Below are 23,081 nucleotides of genomic sequence, written 5' to 3' on the forward strand. Positions count from 1 at the left end.
TTGAAATGACTGCTGAAAACCAACCCAATATATCTGCAACAGGAATACTGTGGGCCTGTTACCATACTCATTTGCACCGCAAGCAGCAGCCCCAGTAACAAGGCAGGTTTAGCTCTGTTAGCAAACTTAAAATAACTAATGTTGTCGAAATCCTGCTGATTTCATCTGGGAGCCTTGAATATAAGCCCGAGTAGAATCCAGTGGAAAATAGGAATCGACATTATCTAGCACAGGAAATTGTCGGTGGGGATTCGGGCCTCGGCGTGCAGATATTGACCTCACCCGACCGAAGAGGGACAGCTTTCCCCTTCACACTGAGCCAGGGGATCCTAAGCACCTCTCCCAGCACCTGACCTCTCCTGGGGGCTGCCTGTAGCACTGGTTAAAATAGCAATCGGATTTGTAAGATTAAACGGCTGCTCTTTACATTTTTTTTGATCAACGTTAATTCGAGGCTATATCCATGGCTGTTTATGGAGGAGAAAAAGACACTAATAAAAACAAGGCGATCGCTACGGGGATTGCTGGTGAAACCCGGATAAGAAAACAATGACCCTGGTCCACTAGAACAGGCTAGAACAACACAAACGCGGCCCGGTTAAGCACAGTGTCCTGGGAAGTCACGAATGGTGCAGGTATCCCAGGTGGAGGTCTTTGGCCCTGGGGCATGGACGTCCAGCGGCAAGTCAAGCAGGCCGCACGTGGAACCCCGGGTGCAGGGTTCCGGGTGTAGCCCTGACAGCACGGAGCCACAAGCAGCGTGGTCCGCTTCCACGCAGCGCCTGCCCGCGCGAGATCGAGCGCGGCCCCTTTAAAACCCATGTAAACAAAGCTTTGTTCCCCCAGCTCCCCTCCCTTGCGCTCCCCCGGCCCTCCGCTTCCTCCCACCCGGCGTCTCCGGGCCGCTGACGTTGCCCGCGCTTCTACGCCGTCCCAGCTGCGCTGCGCATTCTCCAACCTAAGCCGGCCTGCCGGGGCCTGCGCAGCCGAGCGGCGCTACGCCACGAGCGTAGAGCGCCGAGCCCCCAGCGCGCAGGCGCAGCGGCGACGACGGCGGCAGCGGCGGCGGCGGCCCCGGCCGAGGTGCGCGCTGGGGGGGAAGGGGGGCCTGAGAGGAGCATGAATGGAGCAAAATGGCGGATCATGTGCAGGTGAGCGAGCGGCGGGGGAGGGGGCGGCCGCGGGAGCCGGGCCGGGGAGTGCGGGGCGCACGCGGGTCTCAGGGCTCGAGCCTGCCCGGGGCCCGACAGGCCGCGTCGCCGTCGCTCGGAGAGGCCGAGCCGCCGCCCGTCCCGCAGCTCGGGGCCTTTCCCGCCTCCCGGACCGGGGGCCTCCGCCATCCCCTCCCACCCGGCCCCACGCCTCACGCGAGGCGCTGGAAGGGCAGCGTGGTCAGCTGGCTCGCACAGCCGCGGCCCGAGGCCTCCGCCGAGCCTTTGAGCCTCCCCCCCCCAGCCTGAAAAGAGAGGACCCCTCGCTGACTGTCGTGAGGGCCCCCCAGGTCGCACCGCCGGCCCTCCGTGATCAGCAAAAAGAGAGCCTCACCTCGCGAACCCCTCTCTCCCGACTCTTCCCTGTCGCCTTTCTCCTCACGCCCCCGAATCCGAGAGACCCCCCCCTCCGGCCCACCACCGCTGCCCCGAAGCGACCTCCGCTCCCACTTCCCATTGGCACAACCCGGAGGCCTGAGCACCCCGTCCTCCAAAATGAGAGCCGAGGCCTTGGCCCGCCTCCCCTCGCGTCCCCCTTGCCACAGCCTGGGAGTTGAGCGCCCACACCTCCCGTGAAACACGGGGTGGAGGGGGGTGTGTCTGAAACCAGAGCCGCAGGGTTGGGTGCAGACAGCTCTCGGGAGGGTCTTGATCCTGCTCCAGAGATGACTGGGGGTGCTTTGGGGCCAGGCCACTTTTTCCTCATAGATACGGCCAGGCCACGGGGGAGAAGTAAAAAGGATAGCCCATACCTAACCCAGTAGTAACTGGAGCAAGTGCAAGCTGTTTCTTGCAAGCTAGGTAAAGTTTTTTGCTGTCTGGGGTTTCTGATAGTCTTTGACAGTTACTGATGCAGATCCATTGTCCTTTGGATTTTCTGTGTAACAAACCCCACAGTTTTGGGGTTATGGGAAGTAAAGATCAGGCAGCAGAGTCGCCTCTATTTTACACACTGTGTGGCATCTTTCCCCAAGTTCCAAGAGTAGTCTTGTTCTGAGTATGTTTAAAAAAAAAAAAGTGGTGTGGTGGGACTTGTAGTCGTTTCTACAGAGGAGAAACTGATTAAAGACTCGCTTCGAAGGCTTGAGATTGGTGGAGTGGCACTCTGGAGTGGGTGGGTCTTACCAGGATAGAATTCTATCGCAAAACTTAACCACAAATGGAAGATCACAAGATTCGTGTTCTGCAGCAATGGGGTGGCCTAATTCAGAAGGAGCAGTAAAACATGACAGAGTGATGATAATAATAATAGTGTAGAAGCAACAGTAATAGCTGTAAAGGCATGAAGCTGTTCGGATGATTTTTTTTTTATCTTTACATCTTTAAAAAGTAGGTAGTTCAGAATTAGCTCTTACACTTAAAGGAACAGACCCAAAGCCCAGTGAGAGAGAGACAGAGAATAAACCCAGGTTTTTGACTTTTGAGTCCAGTTTCTTTGCTGAAAGGGGAAAATGTGCAGTATTCCAGAACTTTCTGGTTGTGCTGGGGATCAAATCCAAGAGAATAGATCTCCTGAATGCTGCTTCAGAGAGTGCAGCAGTCATTACTTTTAAAAATATGTAAACGGCCGGGTGTTGGTGGTGCACGCCTTTAATCCCAGCACTTGGGAGGCAGAGGCAGGCGGATCTCTGTGAGTTCAAGGCCAGCCTGGTCTACCAAGGGAGTTCCAGGACAGCCTCCAAGACAATACAGAGAAACCCTGTCTCGAAAAACCAAAAAAAAAAAAAAAAAAAAGTATACGTTCATACACACACAAATGGCTCCCACATCCACTGGGTAGCTCACAACTATCCAGAAAGCCACATCCGGGAACATCCAGGGGATCAGATGCCTTCTGACCTCCACAGGCATCAGGCACACACATGGAATACATTCATACACACAAGCAAGCATTCATACATGTAGTTTTTTAAATTTTTAAACAGGAGTACATCTGTGGGTTATGTCTCTATCTTTTAAGCAATACTGTTGTTGTGCATTAGAATGTCAAAATGCATCAAAGCCATCTTCATAGACTTGTCACAAGGAAGGTCTCATTTTTAGGGGGATGTTTTTCTCACACCCACCCAAAAATAGACCACAGAAAGAATTGATCAACTTCCTTAACGCATCTTGTTTTTATTCTTTTCTAAGTCTGTAATATGTCTCTCTGAATTAATTTGGAGTGCTGGGACATGCTGGGTTTTGTTTTGAATTTTTTTTTCTGACCACCAGGTTAAGTGTTAGTATTGGATATTTAGACCATTTCTGGTGGCATTTCAATACAAAACCTTGCCATGAAAAAGATGCCTTCTTCCTCAGGTTGGTTAGAGGCTAGTCTGCAGAACACTGACAGTCGCACACACAGACACACCGTGTAATAAAGAAGTCTATAGCTGATGACCAGAAGCTATGTGCATAGAACTAAGTAGTTGAGTATACTTTGCTGAAACCACCAGGGTGAGCAGTTTTTGTTTTTTGATTTTTATGCCAAGTAAGTGTTATGGCTATCAGATCTTCTCAGGCTTCTGAAATCTTGGGACATTATTTTTCTAAGGTATGTAGGGTTTTGGGGTTCTTTTTGGTGGGGGGTGGTGGGGATGGAGCCTTGCTGATCACAAGCTTCCTATGTAGCCAGTCTTGGCCTTGAACTTCTGATCCTCCTTCCTCCACTTCCCAAATGCTGGGATTATAGGTGTGTACCACCACGCCCAACTCAGGTTGTGTTTTATTGCGAATTTTAAGTGCCATGAAACTTTAGTCATGGAAAAATTGTAATACTTGGTTTGTCTGTGAGCCCTGTTATTGTCATAGTCAAGGGTCTTTAGAAGAGTGGCCTTAATGTAATGCTTTTCCTAATTCAAAGGTGTGATTTAATTTTGAATAGTGTAGTTACAAAGCATTGGGGGGGAACTAAAACTAAGCAATCATGATAGGTGAGCAAGCAGACTAAAATTCATGTATATATAATCACAATAGATGTTGGAGGGGGAGAGAGAATGTTATGTAAAGTTAAGGTGATACTCAATACCTTCTCTTACTGGCTAGTGGACTGCAAAGAGATAAAGATAACTCAGAGAACAGTGGCATTGAAAAGATTCAGGAGGGCGGGCAGTGTTGGTATACTCATTTAATCCAAGCACTTGGGAAGCAGAGGCAGGCAAATCTCTGAATTTGAGGCCAGTCTAGTCTACAGAGCAAGTTCCAGGACAGCCAGAGCTGTTACACAGAAAAATCCTGTCTCAAAAAAACCAAGAAAAGAAAAGAAAAAAGATTAAGGAGGATCTTGCTAACTGGAACTTGAGAAGAAAAAGAAGGAATCCAGTATAATTAATTGAGTATACATACATATGTTAGACATATAAATGAGTTATTTATTGAGCTTTGCTTTATAACTATAGCAGAAAAGACTTTGCAAAGTAATCATAGTTTTAAATTTCAGGTGCAGTAATTAAATATTGACTGTCAGTGTAACTCCAGGGAGTTATGAAGAATCATTACAGCTGGCAGGTTAAAATTTAACAAAAGTCCAAAATTTTAGCCTGATTATATAGCAAAAGTGAATGTTGTTTCAGGTTTTTGAAATGTGCAAAGAAATGATAGGCACAATCCACCTTGAGAACTTAGAATGAAAAAAAAAAAACCCACAACTTTAGTAACTTGGGGGGAGGTAGGTTTTGGAGATAGGTTTCTCTGTATAACAACAGCTCTGGCTGTCCTGGAACTCACTCTGTAGACCAAGCTGACTTTGAACTCACAGAGATCCACCTGCCTCTGCCTCCCGAGTACTAAGATTACAGGCATATGCCACCACTGCCCAGCTAACTTTTTCAACAACTGTGCAAAAGATGCTGAAGGAGAAAGACCCTGAAGCTGAAGTGCTGTATTCTCGTGTTCTCTTTGCACAGCCACAGAGATGTAGATAGAGGGAATGTGTTCTTTCCATGCATGGTTCCCTTCCTCAAATCCCTCTCAAATGTAGATTTTCGAAATAATGTCTATAATCTATTTTATTTTGTCATAGGGTCTCCCTGTGTTTTCTCAGTTGGCCTTTAACTCCCAGGTTCAAGTGCTTCTCTTTCAGCCCCGAAATAGCTAGAACTATAGGAATATGCTGCTCTGCCAGGCAAATATGTCTATCTTAAAATTATCTTGTGAGAAAAGCCTTGAGAACAATTAAGGGATGTTATCTATGCATCTGGTACCAAACAGAAAGTTTATGACAAGGATAAAATAATCTCTTAATTTAGATTGAGGTAATAGACGCATCAAAAAGATCCCCATTTGTATCTGACAGGAAATAGCTCCCATAGTTACCAGCTGGGTTTTCTGTCCTGTTGAATTTTGAAAGTGACACTGTACTATTGTCCTTCAAGAAGTGAGAGTAGCCCATTTAAACCAATAAGCTAGTGTCTCTCTCTCTCTAGATACAGTTCCTTTGCTCCCTTCAATATGTGTAAAGAAGATAGTGTTTTTATTTTATTTTTCCCCTACTTTAAGGCCAGACATTTGTTATCTCACAGATTTTTCTCAGGGCCAGGGACCTGGGAGTGGCTTATCTCAGATGGTCCCTGTTCAGGGTCTAGTTTGTTATAATCTGTGCTGTCAGCTGGGGCTGCAGTTTCAAAGTTTGACTGAAGATGGAGAATCTGCTTTCAAATGCACCTACTTTGATAGGCTCAATTCCTTTTAGGCTGTTGGTTGGAGTGAGGGGTTTAGTTCTTCACCAGCTGCTGTTTGGAGGCTTCAGTTCATCACCAGCCTCACCTAAACTCTTTAAACTCTCCAGTGATGTTGGCTCAGTATAAGTGACTCGTCTATGTTTCTTTTTGTTGATTGATTGATTGATTTTTTGGTGTTTTCAAGATGGGGTTTCTCTGTGTAACAGCTCTGACTGTCCTGGATCTTGATTTGTAGACCAAGCTGGCCTTGTACTCAACAGAGATCCACCTATCTCTACCTCCTGAGTGCTGGGATTAAAGACAAGTGCCACTGTCACCTTTAATCCCTTTTCTAATTTGCTGAAATGTGATCTGCCTAAAGACAGGTTTAGAAATTTTCATTTTTCAGCATGATGAAGTTTCATCAAGTGAATATTCCTTTGTCAGCAGCTCCCAAATTAATATTGTCTACACAGAAGACCCCCTGATGCCTCTACTCATAGTCTGTCATCCCATCCCAAGATAACTCCTATCCGATGAGTTAGTTTTTAAATGTGCTTTCACAACTCAGGCTGAGTAACTTGAGGACTTCAACTTGAAAGCCAGGGAAAGGCAGTAGTTATTTAGCAAAGAGGATATTTTTACTCACTTTTTGAGAACACGATAGAAGCTATGACAGAAAGAGGAATTGTACCTACTCAAAATTTTGCCCATAATTTCAAATCATTAGTGAGACTTAGAACTAAGGTTATGATCCTTTTTAGGTATAAATGTCACAATATTTTATTACATTTACAAATTATTTACAGATGTTTCTCTTTAAACTTCTTTGTGACCTAGTGCAAGGTCATATGCTCCTGGACGGTTATACCAAAATGAATTTTTAGGTAATGAGTTATAGTCCTTATGTCTCCCACAGTACTAGAGGTTGAAACCAGGCATATATGTCAGGCAAGTGATCTGCTGCTCATCTACATCCTCAGCACTTTATTTTTTTTAAAAAGTTTTAATTATATCTGTGGAGGTATGTGCACATGAATGCACGTGCCCACAGAGGCATTGGATTCCCCCTGGAACTACCGTTATAGACAGTTGTTAGTTGGCTGGCATATGTACTAGGTCCAAATTCAGGTCCTTTGCAAGAGCTGTATACACTTTTAACCCATTAACAATCTCTCTAGCTACTACTTTTTGAAATTTGAGATAGGTTTTCAATAGGTTGTTCAGGGTAGCCTTAAACTTTGAATCCTGCCCAGCCTCCCAAGAAGGTAAAATTTCAGGCATGTGCAACCAAGCTGGACTATGAATTCCATTCTTGAGAAAGACTTGCAGTGACTACCATAAACCATCTCCTATATTGTGTTGTAGGGACTCAGGGAAGGGTGCACAGATATGGACTCTCTGCCTTCGGGGCTTTCTGTGTGAGCTGGAGAGATAATAGAAGCCTGGGTTCTAGAGTTAAGACTCTAATGAGAGGCTGTGGTTTTGTCCCCATGTCCCTAAATTTAGGATTATTAATTACCTTTTCTCATGTTGTAATACCTCTGAAGAATGTAATTCTCTTATTTATACCTCTTAAAAAGCAGGAAATTTTTAATAGAATGAGGATAGTACCAAGGGGCTGACTTAGGGTTTCTATTGCTGCAGTGAAGCACCATGACCAAAAAAGCAAGCTGGAGAGGAAAGGGTTTATTTGACTTACACTTCTAGATCTTTGCTCATCATTGAAGAAAATCAGGACAGGAACTCAAACAGGGTAAAAACCTGGAGAGGCCACAGAGAAGTGCAGCTTACTGGCTTGCTCAGACTGTTCTTTTTTTTTTTTTTTAAGTACTTGGTTCATTTCTTTTTTTTTTTAAGATTTATTTATTTATTATGAATACAACGTCTTGCTTCATGTATGTCTGCACACCAGAAGAGGGTACCAGATCTCATTATGGATAGCTGTGAGCCACCATGTGGTTGCTGGGAATTGAACTCAGGACCTCTGGAAGAGCTCTTAACTCAGAGGTTAAGAGCACTGAGCCATCTCTCCAGTCCCAGACTGCTTTCTTATAGAAGCCAGGACCACCAGCCCAGGATACACCACCCACACATGTTGAACCTTCTCCCATCAATCACTAATTAAGAAAATGCCCTACAGTCTTGCCTACAGTCTCTTTTTTGCTTGTGTTTTGAGACAGGGTTTTTCTGTGGAGCTTTGGAGCTTATCCTGGAACTGGCTCTGTGGACCAGGCTGGCCTCGAACTCACGTGCTCTATCTGCCTCCTGAGTGCTGGCATTAAAGGTGTGCACCACCACTACTCAGTTGCCTACAGCCCAATCTTGGGGAGGCATTTTCTCAGTTGAGGCTCCCTACTCTCAGATGACTTTGGCATGTGTCAAGTTGACATAAAACTATCTGGGACAGGCATATGTCAAAGTCATGAGGAAGGGAAAGGAATTGTTAGCCACAAACACTAGACCACTAGTTATTCTGATACCTGCATCCTTGGCTCTTGACCACGGCAAACATACATACTCTTATGTATGTATGCCCACAAAACGCATATGCTGTTACTGCCACAAATGAAAAGAATACACTTGAGAGAAAAAAATAAACTACACATTAGCACTAATTGAACTTTTATGTGCTTGCCATTTTACAGTGTCCTCATATAAAGTTCAGAGCCATTCTATAACATAGGTATTGTAGAGATGTTAGTAATGGAGTTTTCCTTGAAATGAGTTGACTAAACAAAGAACTGCTATCCCTAGAAGACTGGAAAACTATTGGAAGGTTTAGATATGATTGTGGTATTGTAACTATCAGACTTAATGGGGTTGGAGAAAGGAGGATATCAGCATTTGGCCCTTCATAGAAGTTTACAGACTTCTAATATATCTTCTTTGAAAAAATGTCACGTCTCACATCCATTGCCTGAATTTCAGGAAGGGCAAGTACTAACCAAAGCCCAGATTGGCAGGAATCAGACTCAGAAATTACTTGATACATTTTGTTTTCTGTGCCATTCTGGGATCTCTACTATACTATCAAATGATAATTGCTGGCAACAAGTCGCTGTTTCAATTAAATTAAAAATTAGGCTTTTCAGTCATATTATGTGGGTAATGGTTGCCATAATGCACACATAAAATATTTACATTATCATGGACTTTTCCTGGTGTGTGTGTGTTCATGTGCAGGCTAGAAGTAGACATAAGGTATCTTCCTCAATCCCTCCATCTTATTATTCAGACAGGATCTCACTTAATCTGGAGCTCACCAATTTTGGCAATACTAGCTGGCCAGCAAGCCCCAGGGATCCTCCTATATTTATCTCCCCCACACCAGGATTATCAGTACCTCCCACTGTGCCTGGCTTTTTAGGGGGGTGCTGGGGTTTCAAATTCAGGTCCTCATTTTTGCATGGCAGCATTTTATCAACTGAACCATCTCCCTAGTCCTATCATAGACATTGCTTTTGAACAGCGCTAATCTAGAATAAGTATGGTTTTGAACCAAAGAGGTAACAAGCAGAAATGGAACATGTTAAAAAGTTGTATTCTTACATGCCGATAAAAATAAGCTAAATTATCCTTTCAAATGGGTATGATACAGATAGCCATATTGGGTGACTTATTTAAGATTACTTACAGCCACAGTGGTGGTGCACACCTTTAATCCCAGCATTTGGGAGGCAGAGGCAGGTGTATCTCTTGAATTTGAGGCCAACCTGGTCTATACATTGAGTTCTAGGACAGCCAGGGCTATACAGAGAAACCCTGTCTGGAAATCTCCCCCCCTTAAAAAAAAAAAAGACTACTTTCTACACTTCCTTCTGTTCTCTTGGCCAAGAGATGACAAGAACCAGTGTACATATAACAAAATGTAATTACTTGATAAAAGTCAACTTAATGTTATGCCCAGAGCACTTAGCAAAAGCCTAGGTGATGCCTTTGTATAGGTGTAAATAAAAATACATCACAAACATGGTATCTTAGAACCTTCTAGAAAAGCACATGTTAAAACAGCTCCTGCCATTTCTGGTTTCAAATTAACTTGTCACCTTGTTACCTGACTTGCTAAGAAACAGACTGGCATTATTTAGGACAGTATTACTATAAGGTGAAAAAAATGGTAGCTAAATAAAATCATCAGTAAGCATTCATTAATCAGGTTTTTAAAATCATATTCTGCATCAAGATTGCTAGGCATATGAGGATATAAATGTGACTAAGGTATAACTCAAAGACTTTAACAGCTAGAGATGTATGTCACTAATGGTCATGAAGCAATATCAGAGACATGGCATATGTACACATAGAACATGAGACACGGGTGTCGGTTTCCTTCACAAAGCCAAGAAGGCTTCTTATTCTAAAGAATGGTCAAGCTAGCTCTAAAAAACGCCTGGCATTCTCCAAGTTGATAACAGTGCCATATGCAAAGTGATGTTCTTCAATCATTCCAGGTAAGGAGTGAGGTTGAAGGTGGGAGACCAGAACACGGAAGCCTGGTGGCACAATAACTACTCTGGCAAATGTGGAGAAACTGAATCAGTATCGATGGAGTAAGACGTGCAGCAATAGTAGATGCTGGAAACAAACAGATCTTAAACTAGTAACAGGAGAGTGAGGGGGTAATAGAAAATAGAGGCTAAATCAGGTAGGGGTCATTTGACAAGTGTGTGTGTGTGTGTGTGTGTGTGTGTGTGTGTGTTACAGAGGTCGATGTCAGCCTTCTCAATCCCTTATTCCCTTGTTTTGTTTTGTTTTTTCATTCCCTTATTTTTTAAAACTGTCTCAGAACCAATTAATAGTGATATAAATGTGGAAAGAAAGCAGGCTTCCATGTTTCTGGGCTGCTGAGTGGAGAGTAAATAAATAAAATACTGAAGCAGGGAGTGAGATGAGTCTCAAGAATGAAGTTTGAGGGCAGTGGTGGCCCAAGCCTTTGATCCCTGCACTTGGGAGGCAGAGGCAGGTGGATCTCTGTTAGTTTGAAGCCAGTCTGGTCTTCAGAACAAGTTCCAGGACAGCTAAGGCTGTTAACACAGAGAAACCCTATCTCCAGAAAAGAAAAAAAAAAAAAGAGCAGTGTTTGAGGTACTTACATACATTTGAACACAGAGAAATCCAGTTGGCGTTGTATCTGTACACACACAGACAAAGGTTAGAATCCATATTTTCTCTTGTGTGTTTTGTTTTGCTTTGCTTTTGGGACAGACTTTCGCTAAGTAGTGAGCCCAGGCCAGCAGCTGTAAACTCATGGTGCTGCCTCAGCCTTCTAGTTTCTGTAATTTCAACCATGTTCCACCTGTGTTCACTTAGAATCTACATTTTCATAGTAAAGGACATTTCGGTAGCCTTAGGTGTTATAAGTATGTTAAGTGTTAGTTGGTCACAATGGATAGTTGTCATATTCCCTTTTTTGTTTGCTTTTGTTTTTCAAGTCAAGTTTCTCTGTATAGTCAAACTGACTCTGTAGGCCAGGCTGGCCTTGAACTCAGAGGTCCACCTGCCTTGGCTCCCAAGTGCTGGGATTATGAGTGTGTATTACCACACCCAGCCTAGCTATCTAATTGCTGACAGTAAATGAAGAGTTGTGTGAAAGATGGTTTATTTTGCAACAGTAGTGTCGTGGTTAGGATTATCATTGCTGTGATGAAACACCATAACCAACATAACTTAGAGAGAAAAGGGCTTATTTGTCTTATACTTCCATGTTACTGCTCATTGTTGATGTACATCAGGACAGGAACTCAAGCAGGGCAGGAACCTGGAGGCAGGAGCTGACGCAGAGGCTATAGAGGTGTGCTGCTTACTATATGGCTTGCTTTGCCAGTGCACAGTGGGCTGGTCCCATCCCCATTAATCATTAATTAAGTAAATGCTCTACAGGCTTGATCTTACGAGGTGTTTTCCAACTGAGGCTCCCTCCTCATGACTACCTTGTGTCAAGTGGACATAAAACTAGCCATCACAACTGACTCCTTGTCAACAAACACGTCACTGTTAAGCCACAGCCTTTCCTTTCTTGTTCATCTCCAACATCACACATTAATATAAACATCATAGTATAAAACATTTTACAGGCTTAAAAATTCTCTTTAAAATCCAAAGTCTACTTCTGTGTGCTCTTACAAAATCTAAATTAAACACTTTCTTACTTCAAAAACAAAGAATCAACGGGGCAGTAGTAGTGGTGCACGCCTTTAATCCCAGCACTTGGGAAATAGAGGCAGGTGGATCTTAGTGAGTTCAAGGCCAGTCTGGTCTACATAGCGAGTCCTGTCTCGAAACCCCACACACACACAAAAAAAAATCAGAGCACAGTCATAATAATGAACGGAGCAAAACCAAACTCCAAATGTGTAAATAACTCAGGGTCCAATGTCTGGGATCCACTGGATATCTTCTGGGCTTCTTCAAAAACTTGGGTCACTTCTTTGACTCTGCCCTCCGCAGCACACACAGCTTGTTTCTAGGATCCAACTGGCTCCAGTACTCAGTTGCTGCTGCTGCTATTCTTGGTGGTCGTCCATGGTTCTCTGACATCTCCTAAGTGCTGGGGTCTTTGGCTGCAACTGGGATGTACCTTCATCAATAACCTCTCTTGGGCTCTCTACAAGAACTCTCACCCTGCCACTCAGTGCCAGACCTCAGCTGTTCTCTGACCACTTTGTGCCTTTAAAACCAGTACCAATTATGTGACTCTTACACTACCAAGTTTGACTGTCAGCATGTAGTACAACCTTGGCTGCCTTTGGAACACAGCATCTGTGTGCTGACTCTGAAGAAACGCTTCTCAGATTTCACCTCAGTGATGCTGATTGCCTCTTTATCCACTAATTTGTTTTTGTTTTTTGTTAGAAACAGAGTCTCTCTGTGTAGCCTTGGCTGTTCTGGAACTAGCTCTATAGACCAGGCTGGACTCAAACTCAAGAGATTTGCATGCCTCTGCCTCCACTTCCATCTCCCAAGTGCTAAGATTAAAGGCTGCCACCACTACCAAGCACCACTAATTTCTTAACTCCAGCTAACCAGCATTAATTGTCCCAGTAAAGCAAAGATTTGTTTCACTTGAGTGATTCTGGTATCTTTTAATCAGAACTGATCCATCAGCCTCAGCTAACCAGAACCACATTTTTTTTTTTTTTTTTTTTTTTCGAGACAGGGTTTCTCTGTGGCTTTGGAGGCTGTCCTGGAACTCGCTTGGTAGTCCAGGCTGGTCTCGAACTTACAGAGATCAGCCTGCCTCTGCCTCCCAAGTGCTGGGATTAAAGGCGTGTGCCACCAACGCCCGGCTAGAACCACACATTCTTAACTCAAAATATGCAACAGCCCCAGTAGTCTTTAAGTAACTTACCTGCTCCTTCTGGAACTTTGTAAGCTAGGCCTTCATTGTCTGCATTTCTCTCAACGGTCTTCCAGAACTCTCACAGAATAGCTCACCAAGCTTTGAGCACTCAGTGGCTCTTCTAGCCAAAAGTTCCAAAGTCCTCTCCAAAACATATGTTCTGGTCTGTCACAGCAGTACCCTACTATCCTTGTACAGGTTTTTGCTTTGTTGGGGTTATTGCTGTGATGTAATGTCATGACCAAAGGACCTTGGGAAAGAAAGGGTTTGTTTGACTTACACTTGCACTTCACTGTTCATCATTAATGGAAGTCAAAAAAGGAATTCAAACAGGGCAGAAAGCTGAGGCAGGGGCCATAAAGGAGGCTGGCTTGCTCCCCATGGCTTGCTCAGCCTGCTTTCTTACAGAACCCAGGACCACCATCCTAGGGGTGGCACCACCCACAAATCAATTACTAATTAAGAAAATGTCCTCCCACAGTTGGATCTTATTGAGGCATCATTGAAACGAGCCAGCCCAAGTAAACAAAGATTCTGTTAACATTGGCAAGACCAAATTCTTTGTGACAGTCAGTATTGAAATTGGCATGCAGTTATGCAAAAAGAGCTCATCTTCTTAGGGGTTTGCATAAAGGTTGCAACATTGGCCAGTGTGATCACTGCTACCTCTTAAAGCTTTCTTTTTATGTTAGAGACCAGGCTGGCCACCACCTCACAGAGATCTTCCTGCCTCTGCTATCATGCCCAGCAACTAAAAGTAATACAACATTAAACTGCCCTTGATGTTTTATCTCTGTAGATCAATGTGTGTGGTTAGTTTTGGAGTCTAGGGATTGAACCTAGGACCTTGCTCATTGTAGGCAAGAACTCTATCAAGTCTCCCCATCCTATTTTCTCCTGTTGGAAAACAGATTGCCTTTTCTATATTCACTTCATCTGTTGATTCCTCCATCAGTTTGTATGGGGAATATTCAGAAAAGGCCTCTTTTTAAAACTCCTTTCTTCTGTTAGAAGATTCTTCTAAATCTTACATCACAATGTGTCTGGTCTTTCTTGCTTGCTGACTTAATTTTCCTGAAAAGTATCTTCATAGTTTATACAGCAGTGTACGTTTGAAAAAATGAGTTGAAAATGATTTAGGATTCCAGAGACTGAGAAAAACCAGCAGTGTGTGGGGTGTGCATGCCAAAGCCTTTCAAGAAATATCCACTTATAATTCTTTTACTTGTTTTCAGAGAGTAAATATGGAACTGTGATTTTTTTTTTCTTCTTAGAATCAAAGTACAGGACTCCAAGATTAAGAATTTCTGATTTCTTTTATCTTTTTAATGTTCTGTTTTGGATTTTCTTATGCTCCTGCCTTTTTGAGTCTTCTAAAAGAGTTCAGAGTGTGTTCAGAGTTTTCTCGTGGGAAGAGATAAGGAGAGATGAGATGCTTTGTTGTGGATTTTTATGTCAGTAAGAACTCTGTGTCCTTTTTTGTGCCTGTATCCCTTATCTTCTCTCTCATTCTTCATAACTTTCAAATGTTTGTATCAGGAGGTAGGCTACATGTAAGTAGGCCAGAGGAGATTCTAAGTCTTAAAATACTAGCAGCTAGTATCAAAACTATAGGTTGTTCATTATGTGTATAAATGAGTCTATAGAATAAAATCCAAAATGAGAACATTCAAGGAAAGTTGGCTGTATGTTAACCTCTGTTAGGGAATCAAGGACATGTTTCTATGGAGCAAGAAAGTATCATTTTATGTATGATATCCTATCACACGGTACTGCCAAGATTGTAGGTACGGATCACATGTGAGGACTTGAGAAGATAGGTGAAGTTTCTTTTCATTTTGGTGGATTTATTATTACTATGTGTGTGGGTATTTTGCCTACATGCGTATCTCTACACCACATGCATGTCTGGAGACTGCAGAGGCCAAAATAGAACATTGGATCCCCTGGAACTAGAGATAGAGCAAGTTGTGAGTTGCCATGTAGTTGCTAGCAGTCAAACTCCAGTCTTCTAAAAATGGAGCCAATGTTCTTAACCATTGATCTCTCTCTCCAACTCCATCTTTTTACTGGATTTTATGTTAGTTTTTTACTCTTCTCTAATAGATGATGTACTATAATTTGGAAATTCCACTTCTTTGAGGCATCAAAGCTATATAAATCATTAGTTCACCCAGGCATATATACATGTTTGTTTTAACATTGTCCTGACCTTTAATTTTAAACAGAGACAGGGGCTAAAGAAATAACTCAGTAGTTAAAGAGCACTAGTTGCTCTTCCAGTGGATCTAAGTTCCATTCCTAGTACCCACATAGTGGCTTACAACTGTCTCACTTCAGTTGCAGGTGACCCAATGCCCACTTCTGACCTTCACAGGCACACAGTACATGTGATTTAATATGCAAGCAAAACACCCATATACATAAAATAAAAATAAAATTTTAAAGTATATAAACAAACAGACCTAATTATATAGAACAGTAGTTGGTCAGCCCGCCAGCTCTCCCTCATCACCAGCAGGGTGAACTAAGTATTTTTAAATAAACATTTCTCTGCCAGTCTGCTGCTCTTTTTTTGTTTGTTTGTTTACCTACAGCTAAATATTTGGGATCTTTCATTTATTAATGCACTAATTTCGCTACATGCCTGTATTTATCTGGATAATAACTATCAGGCTAATGCAACAGGATCGTTTTATGTATGTGTTTTCCTACATTAATGTATATTACCACATGTGTGTCTGGTACCTTCAGATGCCAGAAGAGGGCATCAGATCCTGGAACAGGAGTTAGGCAGTTGTGGACTGTCGTGTGGGTGCTGGGAACTGAACCTAGGTCCTTCAGAAGGGCAGCTAGTGCTTTTAATCGCTGAGCCATCTCTCCAGCCCATTTGTGTGCCATCTGAATTTCAGTTGCAGGGGTGTTATAATAGCAAAAAGATTAAGAGGTATACAGCAATGATTACCATTATCTGCATGGTTAATCAAAGAAAAGTTTGTTTTCATCTTTGCTACTTGTTAGAATTTGATCTTAAGAAATCATATAAGGGCTGGAGAGATGGCTCAGAGGTTAAGAGCGCTGATTGCTCTTCAAAGGTCTTGAGTTCAATTCCCAGCAACCACATGGTGGCTCACGGCCATCTATAATGAGATCTGGTGCCCTCTTCTGACATGTAGGTATATATGCATGCTGGAAGAATACATAATAAATAAATCTTTTTGTTTGTTTGTTTGTTTTTGTTTTTATGGCTGGGTTTCTCTGTATTGTTTTGGAGGCTGTCGGTCCAGCCCGGCCTCGAACTCACAGAGATCCGCCTGCCTCTGCCTCCCAATTGCCGGGATTAAAGGCGTGCGCCACCACCTCCCGGCTCATAATAAATAAATCTTAAAAACAAAAAGTAATATAAATTACACAGAGGAAACCTTGCCTGGAAAAACCAAAGGAAAAAAAATAAAGCAGGGCATGATGGCAGCACTTGGCATGCAGATTCAGGTAGATCTCCAAGTCTGAGGCCAACCAGGTCTACAGAGGAAGGTCCAGAACAGCCAGAGCTACACAGAGAAACCCTGTCTCCAAAACCCAAAAACTTAAAATTAAAAGGGGGAAGAAAAAGGAAGTAATATAACTAAACCAGCTGTGGCAACACATACCTTTAATCCCAGAGACAACGATCTCTGAGTTCCAGGCCAGCCTAGTCTATGTAGTAAGTTTTAGGACATCCAGAGCTATACAGAGAGACCCTGTCTAAAAAAAAGGAAAGAACTAAGTAAAAGGACATTTACATTAGTAAGTAAACTGTCTTTGAATATAATGCCATTTTCCCTCATGATGATTTTTCTCAGCACTAGTTATGATAATGCTTAACACCAGAGATATTTCAGATGTGAAATTTGTGGGGGAGGATGTTTGTTTGTTTTCATTTTGGAGTATAGGCCATATATATTATGAGATCTTAGAGATGAAACTCAAGTTTAAGCATGAAATTTGTTCTATACATACTTTTTGCATATAGTCTAATTATAATTTTATCCACTATTTTCAGTGTACTGAAACAGTGTACCTTCACTTAAGCTCACCTACAGAATTTTCCATTTGTGGGTTCATATCAGCATTCAGAAAGTTGGGGGTTTTGGGTTTTCAGACTAGGGTTGGCCTGCCTGCATATTTTAATTGAAGTTATATGTTGGCACATGTGTGTTCAAATACAGATGCATGTACATACAACTTACTATGCCATAAAATGTAACTTAATGTTTTTAGTTCCAGATAGCTCTTAATGTCTATTCTAATGTTTTACAGAAACCCAGACTGTTTTCATTAAAAATATTTAAGTCGGGCTGTAGTGGTGCCTGCTTTCAATCCCAGCACTTGGGAGACAGAAGCAGGCAGATCTCTGAGGTTCAGATTGAGTTCCAGGACAGGGCTGTCTTGGAAAAAACAAAACAGAATGAATATTTAATGTTTGTTGAATCTATTCCACATGTATTTACATGTAAAAAGTAGAAATGTACTTTTTTTTTAAATAAAAGTTATGTTGAGTCAAGATCTAGTCTTAGTCTTAACTTCGCCACCCCCAAGAACTTTCTTGGATTTTGGTAGAGCAGTTCTCTTACCCTTTATCTGGGATCTGAATCTCTGTCCCTGTTATATGAGTTTCCCTTCATAGTGTCTACTCGGAGAGAAACAGATCCTATACCTGTGATTTTCTTTTTTTGTTTTTTTCTTCTCCCACCCCATCCTACCCTTATTTAGTTCTTTTCTACAATGAAAAAGATTGATATTTTACTTCGGTGTGCATGGCCCAAGTTTTTGTCTGCTGACTTACTTACATAAGTGTGGTGTTTGGGGTCACAGCATCTTTTTCTTTCATTTATGTATAGTGGTCTGCCTACAGACCAGAAGAGGGCACCAGATCTGGTTACAGATGGTTGTGAGTCACCATGTGGTTGCTGGGAATTGAATTCCAGACCTTTGGAAGAGCAGGCAGTGCTCTTAACCACTGAACCATCTCTCCAGCCCCCGACTTAGCATCTCACACAGGCCAGGCAAGAGCTCTTCCACTGAGTTGTATCCCCACCCTACTAGGCTGATAGTTTGTAAGTGGGTCAGTAGATCAATTCAGGTTTTCTTTTCTTTACTTATAATAAGTTATATTTTTCTAAGTTGTTTTTGTATTTTCAAAAATTTCTAACAGTCATAATATCTACACAATTATTGTTTCTTTTCCTCTTCACTGATTTTCTAGGATGAACTTCCTTTTTCATGTGCATCTGCCTTTACACCTTATTTCTACAGGCATATTTTGAAAAACTGTCTTCTTTTGTCTGGAACCTTTTTTTCTTTTTTAGAGTTATTTATTAATTTAATGTGCACCTTTGTGCGTGCGTGCGTGCGTGCGTGCGTGCGTGCGTGCGTGCGTGCGTGTGTGTGTGTGTGTGTGACTGTCGGATCCCTGGAACTGGAGTTACAGTTGTGACTGCCATTTGGGTGCTGGGAATTGAACTTGGGTCCTCTGGAAAAACAGTCACTGCTCTTCACTGAACCATCTCTCCAGTCCCAGTCTGGAATGTTTTAAATTTAGCTTTCACTTTAGAAAAGTAGTAGAGCCGGATATAGAAACAGAAAACCAGTTGTAGGATTCTTTCACCCAGTGAGGAGATGGCTTCATTTTCTTTTTGAGACTGGGTCTCTCTGTAAAAACCTAAGTTAAAATTTATGTAATCTGGGATAGCAAATTTAAGACCCTACAGATGTGTGCTACCACAGGACTTTCCATTGTCTTCAGTTTTTTCCTTTATCCAGAGTTCAGATCAGTACACACACTTTCTTATCTCCCTGTGACTGGTGAGAAGATTTTAATACTTTTAGAATATTTTTTTTAGTGATCTATTTATTTGAGATACTTTTCTCCCTGGTGCAGATTAAGAACCCTAAAGATTTGCTTACACTAGAAACATTCTTGTAGTATTTATTTAAATACCAGCTGTGGAGGTTTCTGGCAGGAATATTTGAAGCTAACTAGTTTGCCATATTGACCTTGTTTGTTTGCTTGTTTGCTTGTTTGTTTGTTTGTTTGTTTGTTTGTTTGTTTGTTTGGGCAGGGTCTTGCTGTGTAGTCCTGACTGGCCTAGAACTCACTCTGTAGACCAAGCTGGCTTCACATTCTTAGAGATCTGCCTAGGTAGTGCTGGAATTAAAGGTGTACACCACCATGCCTGAAAGTGACATTTTTATCCAAAGTCATACAACCAAAGAGAGCTGAGATTTAAGTTTTAACTTCAAGCTCTGTGGTCATTTAAATGAGAAATGCCCCATAGTCTCTGGCATTTGAATATTTGGTCAGTAGGTGGTGCTGTTGGAAGGTTTAAGCTGTATGGCCCCCTAGTATGCCCTCATTCCACTAAAAGCATAGGGTTGTATTATTATGTATTTGGTATGTACACACTTTTCACTGAAGACAAACTTCTTCTTTCTCATAATTAGGACTTTAAAGAAAATTACTTATTTTATATAGTATAGTTTAGTAGAACAAGCATTGGATTTGAAGAAAGACCTAAATTTTAATACATTTAATAGGGGTGTGACCTTGGACAAGTAACTTTAGCCCTCGGAACTTTAGTTCTCTTGTATGTAAAATGGTGTTGAGGCTTTATACTAACTAAATCCATAGAACCATTAAACCTGTCATGGTCCCGGAGAAAAGAATGCATGAATGAGATCTGGCTAGCTGACCTTTCTGCTCTGCCCCTTGTCTATACCTAACTTGCATTAGGAGGTCCTGGGGACTTCCTTTTCATTTCTTTTTATTATTTATTTGTGTGTCTGTATGAGTGTGTGCTGTGTGTGGGTGGGTGCTCATGGAAGCCAGAAAGGGGCATTAAATCCCCTTGGGGTTGTAGTTACAGGTGCCTGTGAGCTACTTGACATGTGTGCTAGGATCCAAACTCAGGTCCTCTGCAAGAGAAACAAGTGCTCTTAACCTCTGAGCTACCCCTCCTGTGGGGCTTTCTTTTCAAAACAACAATAACAACAACAAACAAAAAGCTGCAGGGTTTCTCTTAGGACCTTTGTTCCCTCAGGCAGTTTTGCTATTAACCACTAGTAAAAGCAGCAGTCCCAGCTTCTCTGGTGGGTCCTAGGTATGTATCACCGACCCCTGCTCAAAGAGAATTCTCATTGTGGCAATTTGATTTATTTTTTAAATTTGTACCCTCAAGTGCTTCTAGATGATTATTCTTCTGCCATGGCCACTCATTCCATGTCGGTAGATATAACCAGTTGAAAATTTTTATCTGTTTCACCAGGACAGTTTGAGCCATAAACTCTGTGATCCTGCATAGCATCCAGGTTACTAGTTTTCTGCCCTTTAAAGAATGATTCTATACAGTGCTTTCCTTACACAGTATTAATGTGCCAGAATTAAATAATACAGTCAACAGTCTGGTAAGACTAATCTCAAAATGGGCCAGAAAAGCAGCATTTCCTAAGTATTTTATGCCTCATAGGTCATAGAAATTAGGAAACTGCATATTGCCTATCTCTTAGAAAGTCATGATGTGTATTAGCATATTAAAGACCCTTGGAAATGCTTTAGTTTGAAACTGCTTTTACTTTTCACTTGGTAGTTCCCAAACTCAAATTTCTTTGATTCATAGAATCTTAGTAGCAGATGTAAATTGTTTGTTGTTCTATAGGTAAAGTTTTCTGGAGTTGTTTGGTTTTGTTTCCATTGGGTATAGAATAATACCCTTCCTTACTATGTGGTGTTAAGGGTAAACTGTGGGTGAGAGTGGAGGAAACACTTGAGTGGTTTACTATGCTTCTGCTCATTGTCTAATTCAGTGCCTGTTACACAAGACAAGTGCCTTACTTAGCACAGTCAAAACTTACTCTAACACCTGTAGGATGACTGGATGTGTAAAGGCACTTGCTGCTAAACCCTTATGGCAGAAAGAGAAAACTGACTCCTGCAAGCTGTCCTCTGATCTTCACTTGCACAGTATAGTACATGGGTATATATACATAAATAAAGTATATGTCTTCTTTTTTTGTTGTTTGTTTGGTTGGTTGGTTGGTTTTTCGAGACAGGGTTTCTCTGTGGCTTTGGAGGCTGTCCTGAAACTAGCTCTTGTAGACCAGGCTGGTCTCGAACTCACAGAGATCCACCTGCCTCTGCCTCCCCAGTGCTGGGATTAAAGGCGTGCGCCACCAATGCCGGGCTCAGTATATGTCTTCTTAATTAAATACTTTTTAAAAGTTTTTATTTATTTTATATGTACAGGTATTTGTAATGTCTGTGTATCATGTACATACTTGATGCCCTTAGAGTCTATAAGACATCAGATTCCCTGGAATTGTATAGTTAGGGATGTTTGTGAGCCATATGGGTGCTGTGAATCAAATTCTGGTCCTCTGGAGAGGAGATCAGTCAGTGTTCTTGACCCATGAACCAACTTTGCAGCCCCTTAAGTGGTTAAAAAAACAAAACTTAATCTGTCATAAACCCTAGGACAGTCTTTCTGGTTTTTCAAGACAGGGTTTCTCTGTATAACAGCCTGGAACTTGCTTTGTACACCAGGCTGGCCTCAAACTCCCAGAGGTCTGCCTTCCTCTGCCTCTGAGTGCTGGTATCAAAGTTGTGCACTACCATGCCCTATTCTAGGTCAGTCTTGATAGACTCAGGCTTCATCAAATCTGGGTTCCAAATTGTGTTATCTTCTTTTACGGAAAGTGTTACAAGGGCTCAAAGGAAATTCAAACTTGCATATCTTCTGTATATTTTCAACATATACAAAAACTGTTTAGAATAATATACAAAATTTACATAATTATTGAGAGATTATAAATTATCACTGTGGAGCAAGCACAAACACGTATTGATTCAGTCAATTTTATTTGGGTATAAGAAGGTTATTTCTAAATATACTTGAAGCAGAGCATGATAGCACACACCTTTAGTCTTAGCACACGGGAGGCAGATGTAGGCAGATCTCTATGAGTTCAAGGCCAACCTGGTCTGCACGGTGAGTTACAGAACAGCCAGAGCTACATAGTGAGATCCTGTCTTTAAAACAAAACTTGAGATCCATCATGAAACTATTTGATTTTTAAAGTACTTTGAACCATTGTGTTCCAGCTGAAGCATTTTGGTCTGTATCTCAAAAGAAGAAACTTCTTAGTGCTCATGTCTAACAGGAAAGGCATTTAGTTGATGTGCTAGCAGACCTTACAGGGACTGGGTTTCGTATCCTTTTCAAACTGTGCTTGTCTAGTTCCTTTAGATTCTGTTCCCATCACTGCCCCTTGTCACTGCAGTATCCCTCTCTGTGGTAACTACCAGCTGGTGGCACAGTTATTTATTTGTGGAGTTTATTAGTTACTGAATGGTATGCTAAAATAACTAGAAGTTACTACCTACTAACTTGATTTGATTGTAGAGGATCAGGCAGAAACTGAAGTACCCTGAAGAACAAGAAACTTACTGTCTGATTCTAGGTGTCTTTGTTCGTCCTTGATAAACCATGAGATTTTATTAAGAAGATACTGTGTTCAAATTGATACTGCAGTTTTGCCAGTAGAATGTTATATGGATAAAGGAAACTCTAAGGCCCTGAGTAATTTACAAAGGAAACATAAATTTTGCATTAAATTCCCACTTTTAGGGCTGGAGAGATGGCTCAGAGGTTAAGAGGCACTGGCTGTTCTTAGAGATAAGTCCTGAGTTCAATTCCCAGCAACCACCTGGTGGCTCACAACCATTTAATGAGATCTGGTGCCCTCTTCTTGCCCACAGATATACATGGGGGCAGAACACTGTATATTTTTAAATGTAGACCCTTTTAAAAGGACAAATGATGTCTCACAGACCCAGTATTAATTTAGTATTTT

General features: G+C 41.9%; 1 protein-coding gene across 1 annotated transcript in view; it reads left to right on the forward strand.

The window, feature by feature from the left end:
• The first annotated feature begins 1,041 nt into the window (after positions 1 to 1,041).
• Positions 1,042 to 23,081, forward strand: part of Xpo7 (exportin 7) — a 91,054-nt gene continuing 69,014 nt past the window's right edge. Inside the window, 1 exon segment of the mRNA XM_005070981.4 lies at positions 1,042 to 1,151. Coding sequence (XP_005071038.2) covers positions 1,134 to 1,151 — 18 coding nt within the window. The 5' untranslated portion in view covers positions 1,042 to 1,133.

The sequence above is a fragment of the Mesocricetus auratus genome, unplaced genomic scaffold (genome assembly GCF_017639785.1).
Source record: "Mesocricetus auratus isolate SY011 unplaced genomic scaffold, BCM_Maur_2.0 Super-Scaffold_2245, whole genome shotgun sequence".
Classification (NCBI taxonomy): domain Eukaryota; kingdom Metazoa; phylum Chordata; class Mammalia; order Rodentia; family Cricetidae; genus Mesocricetus; species Mesocricetus auratus.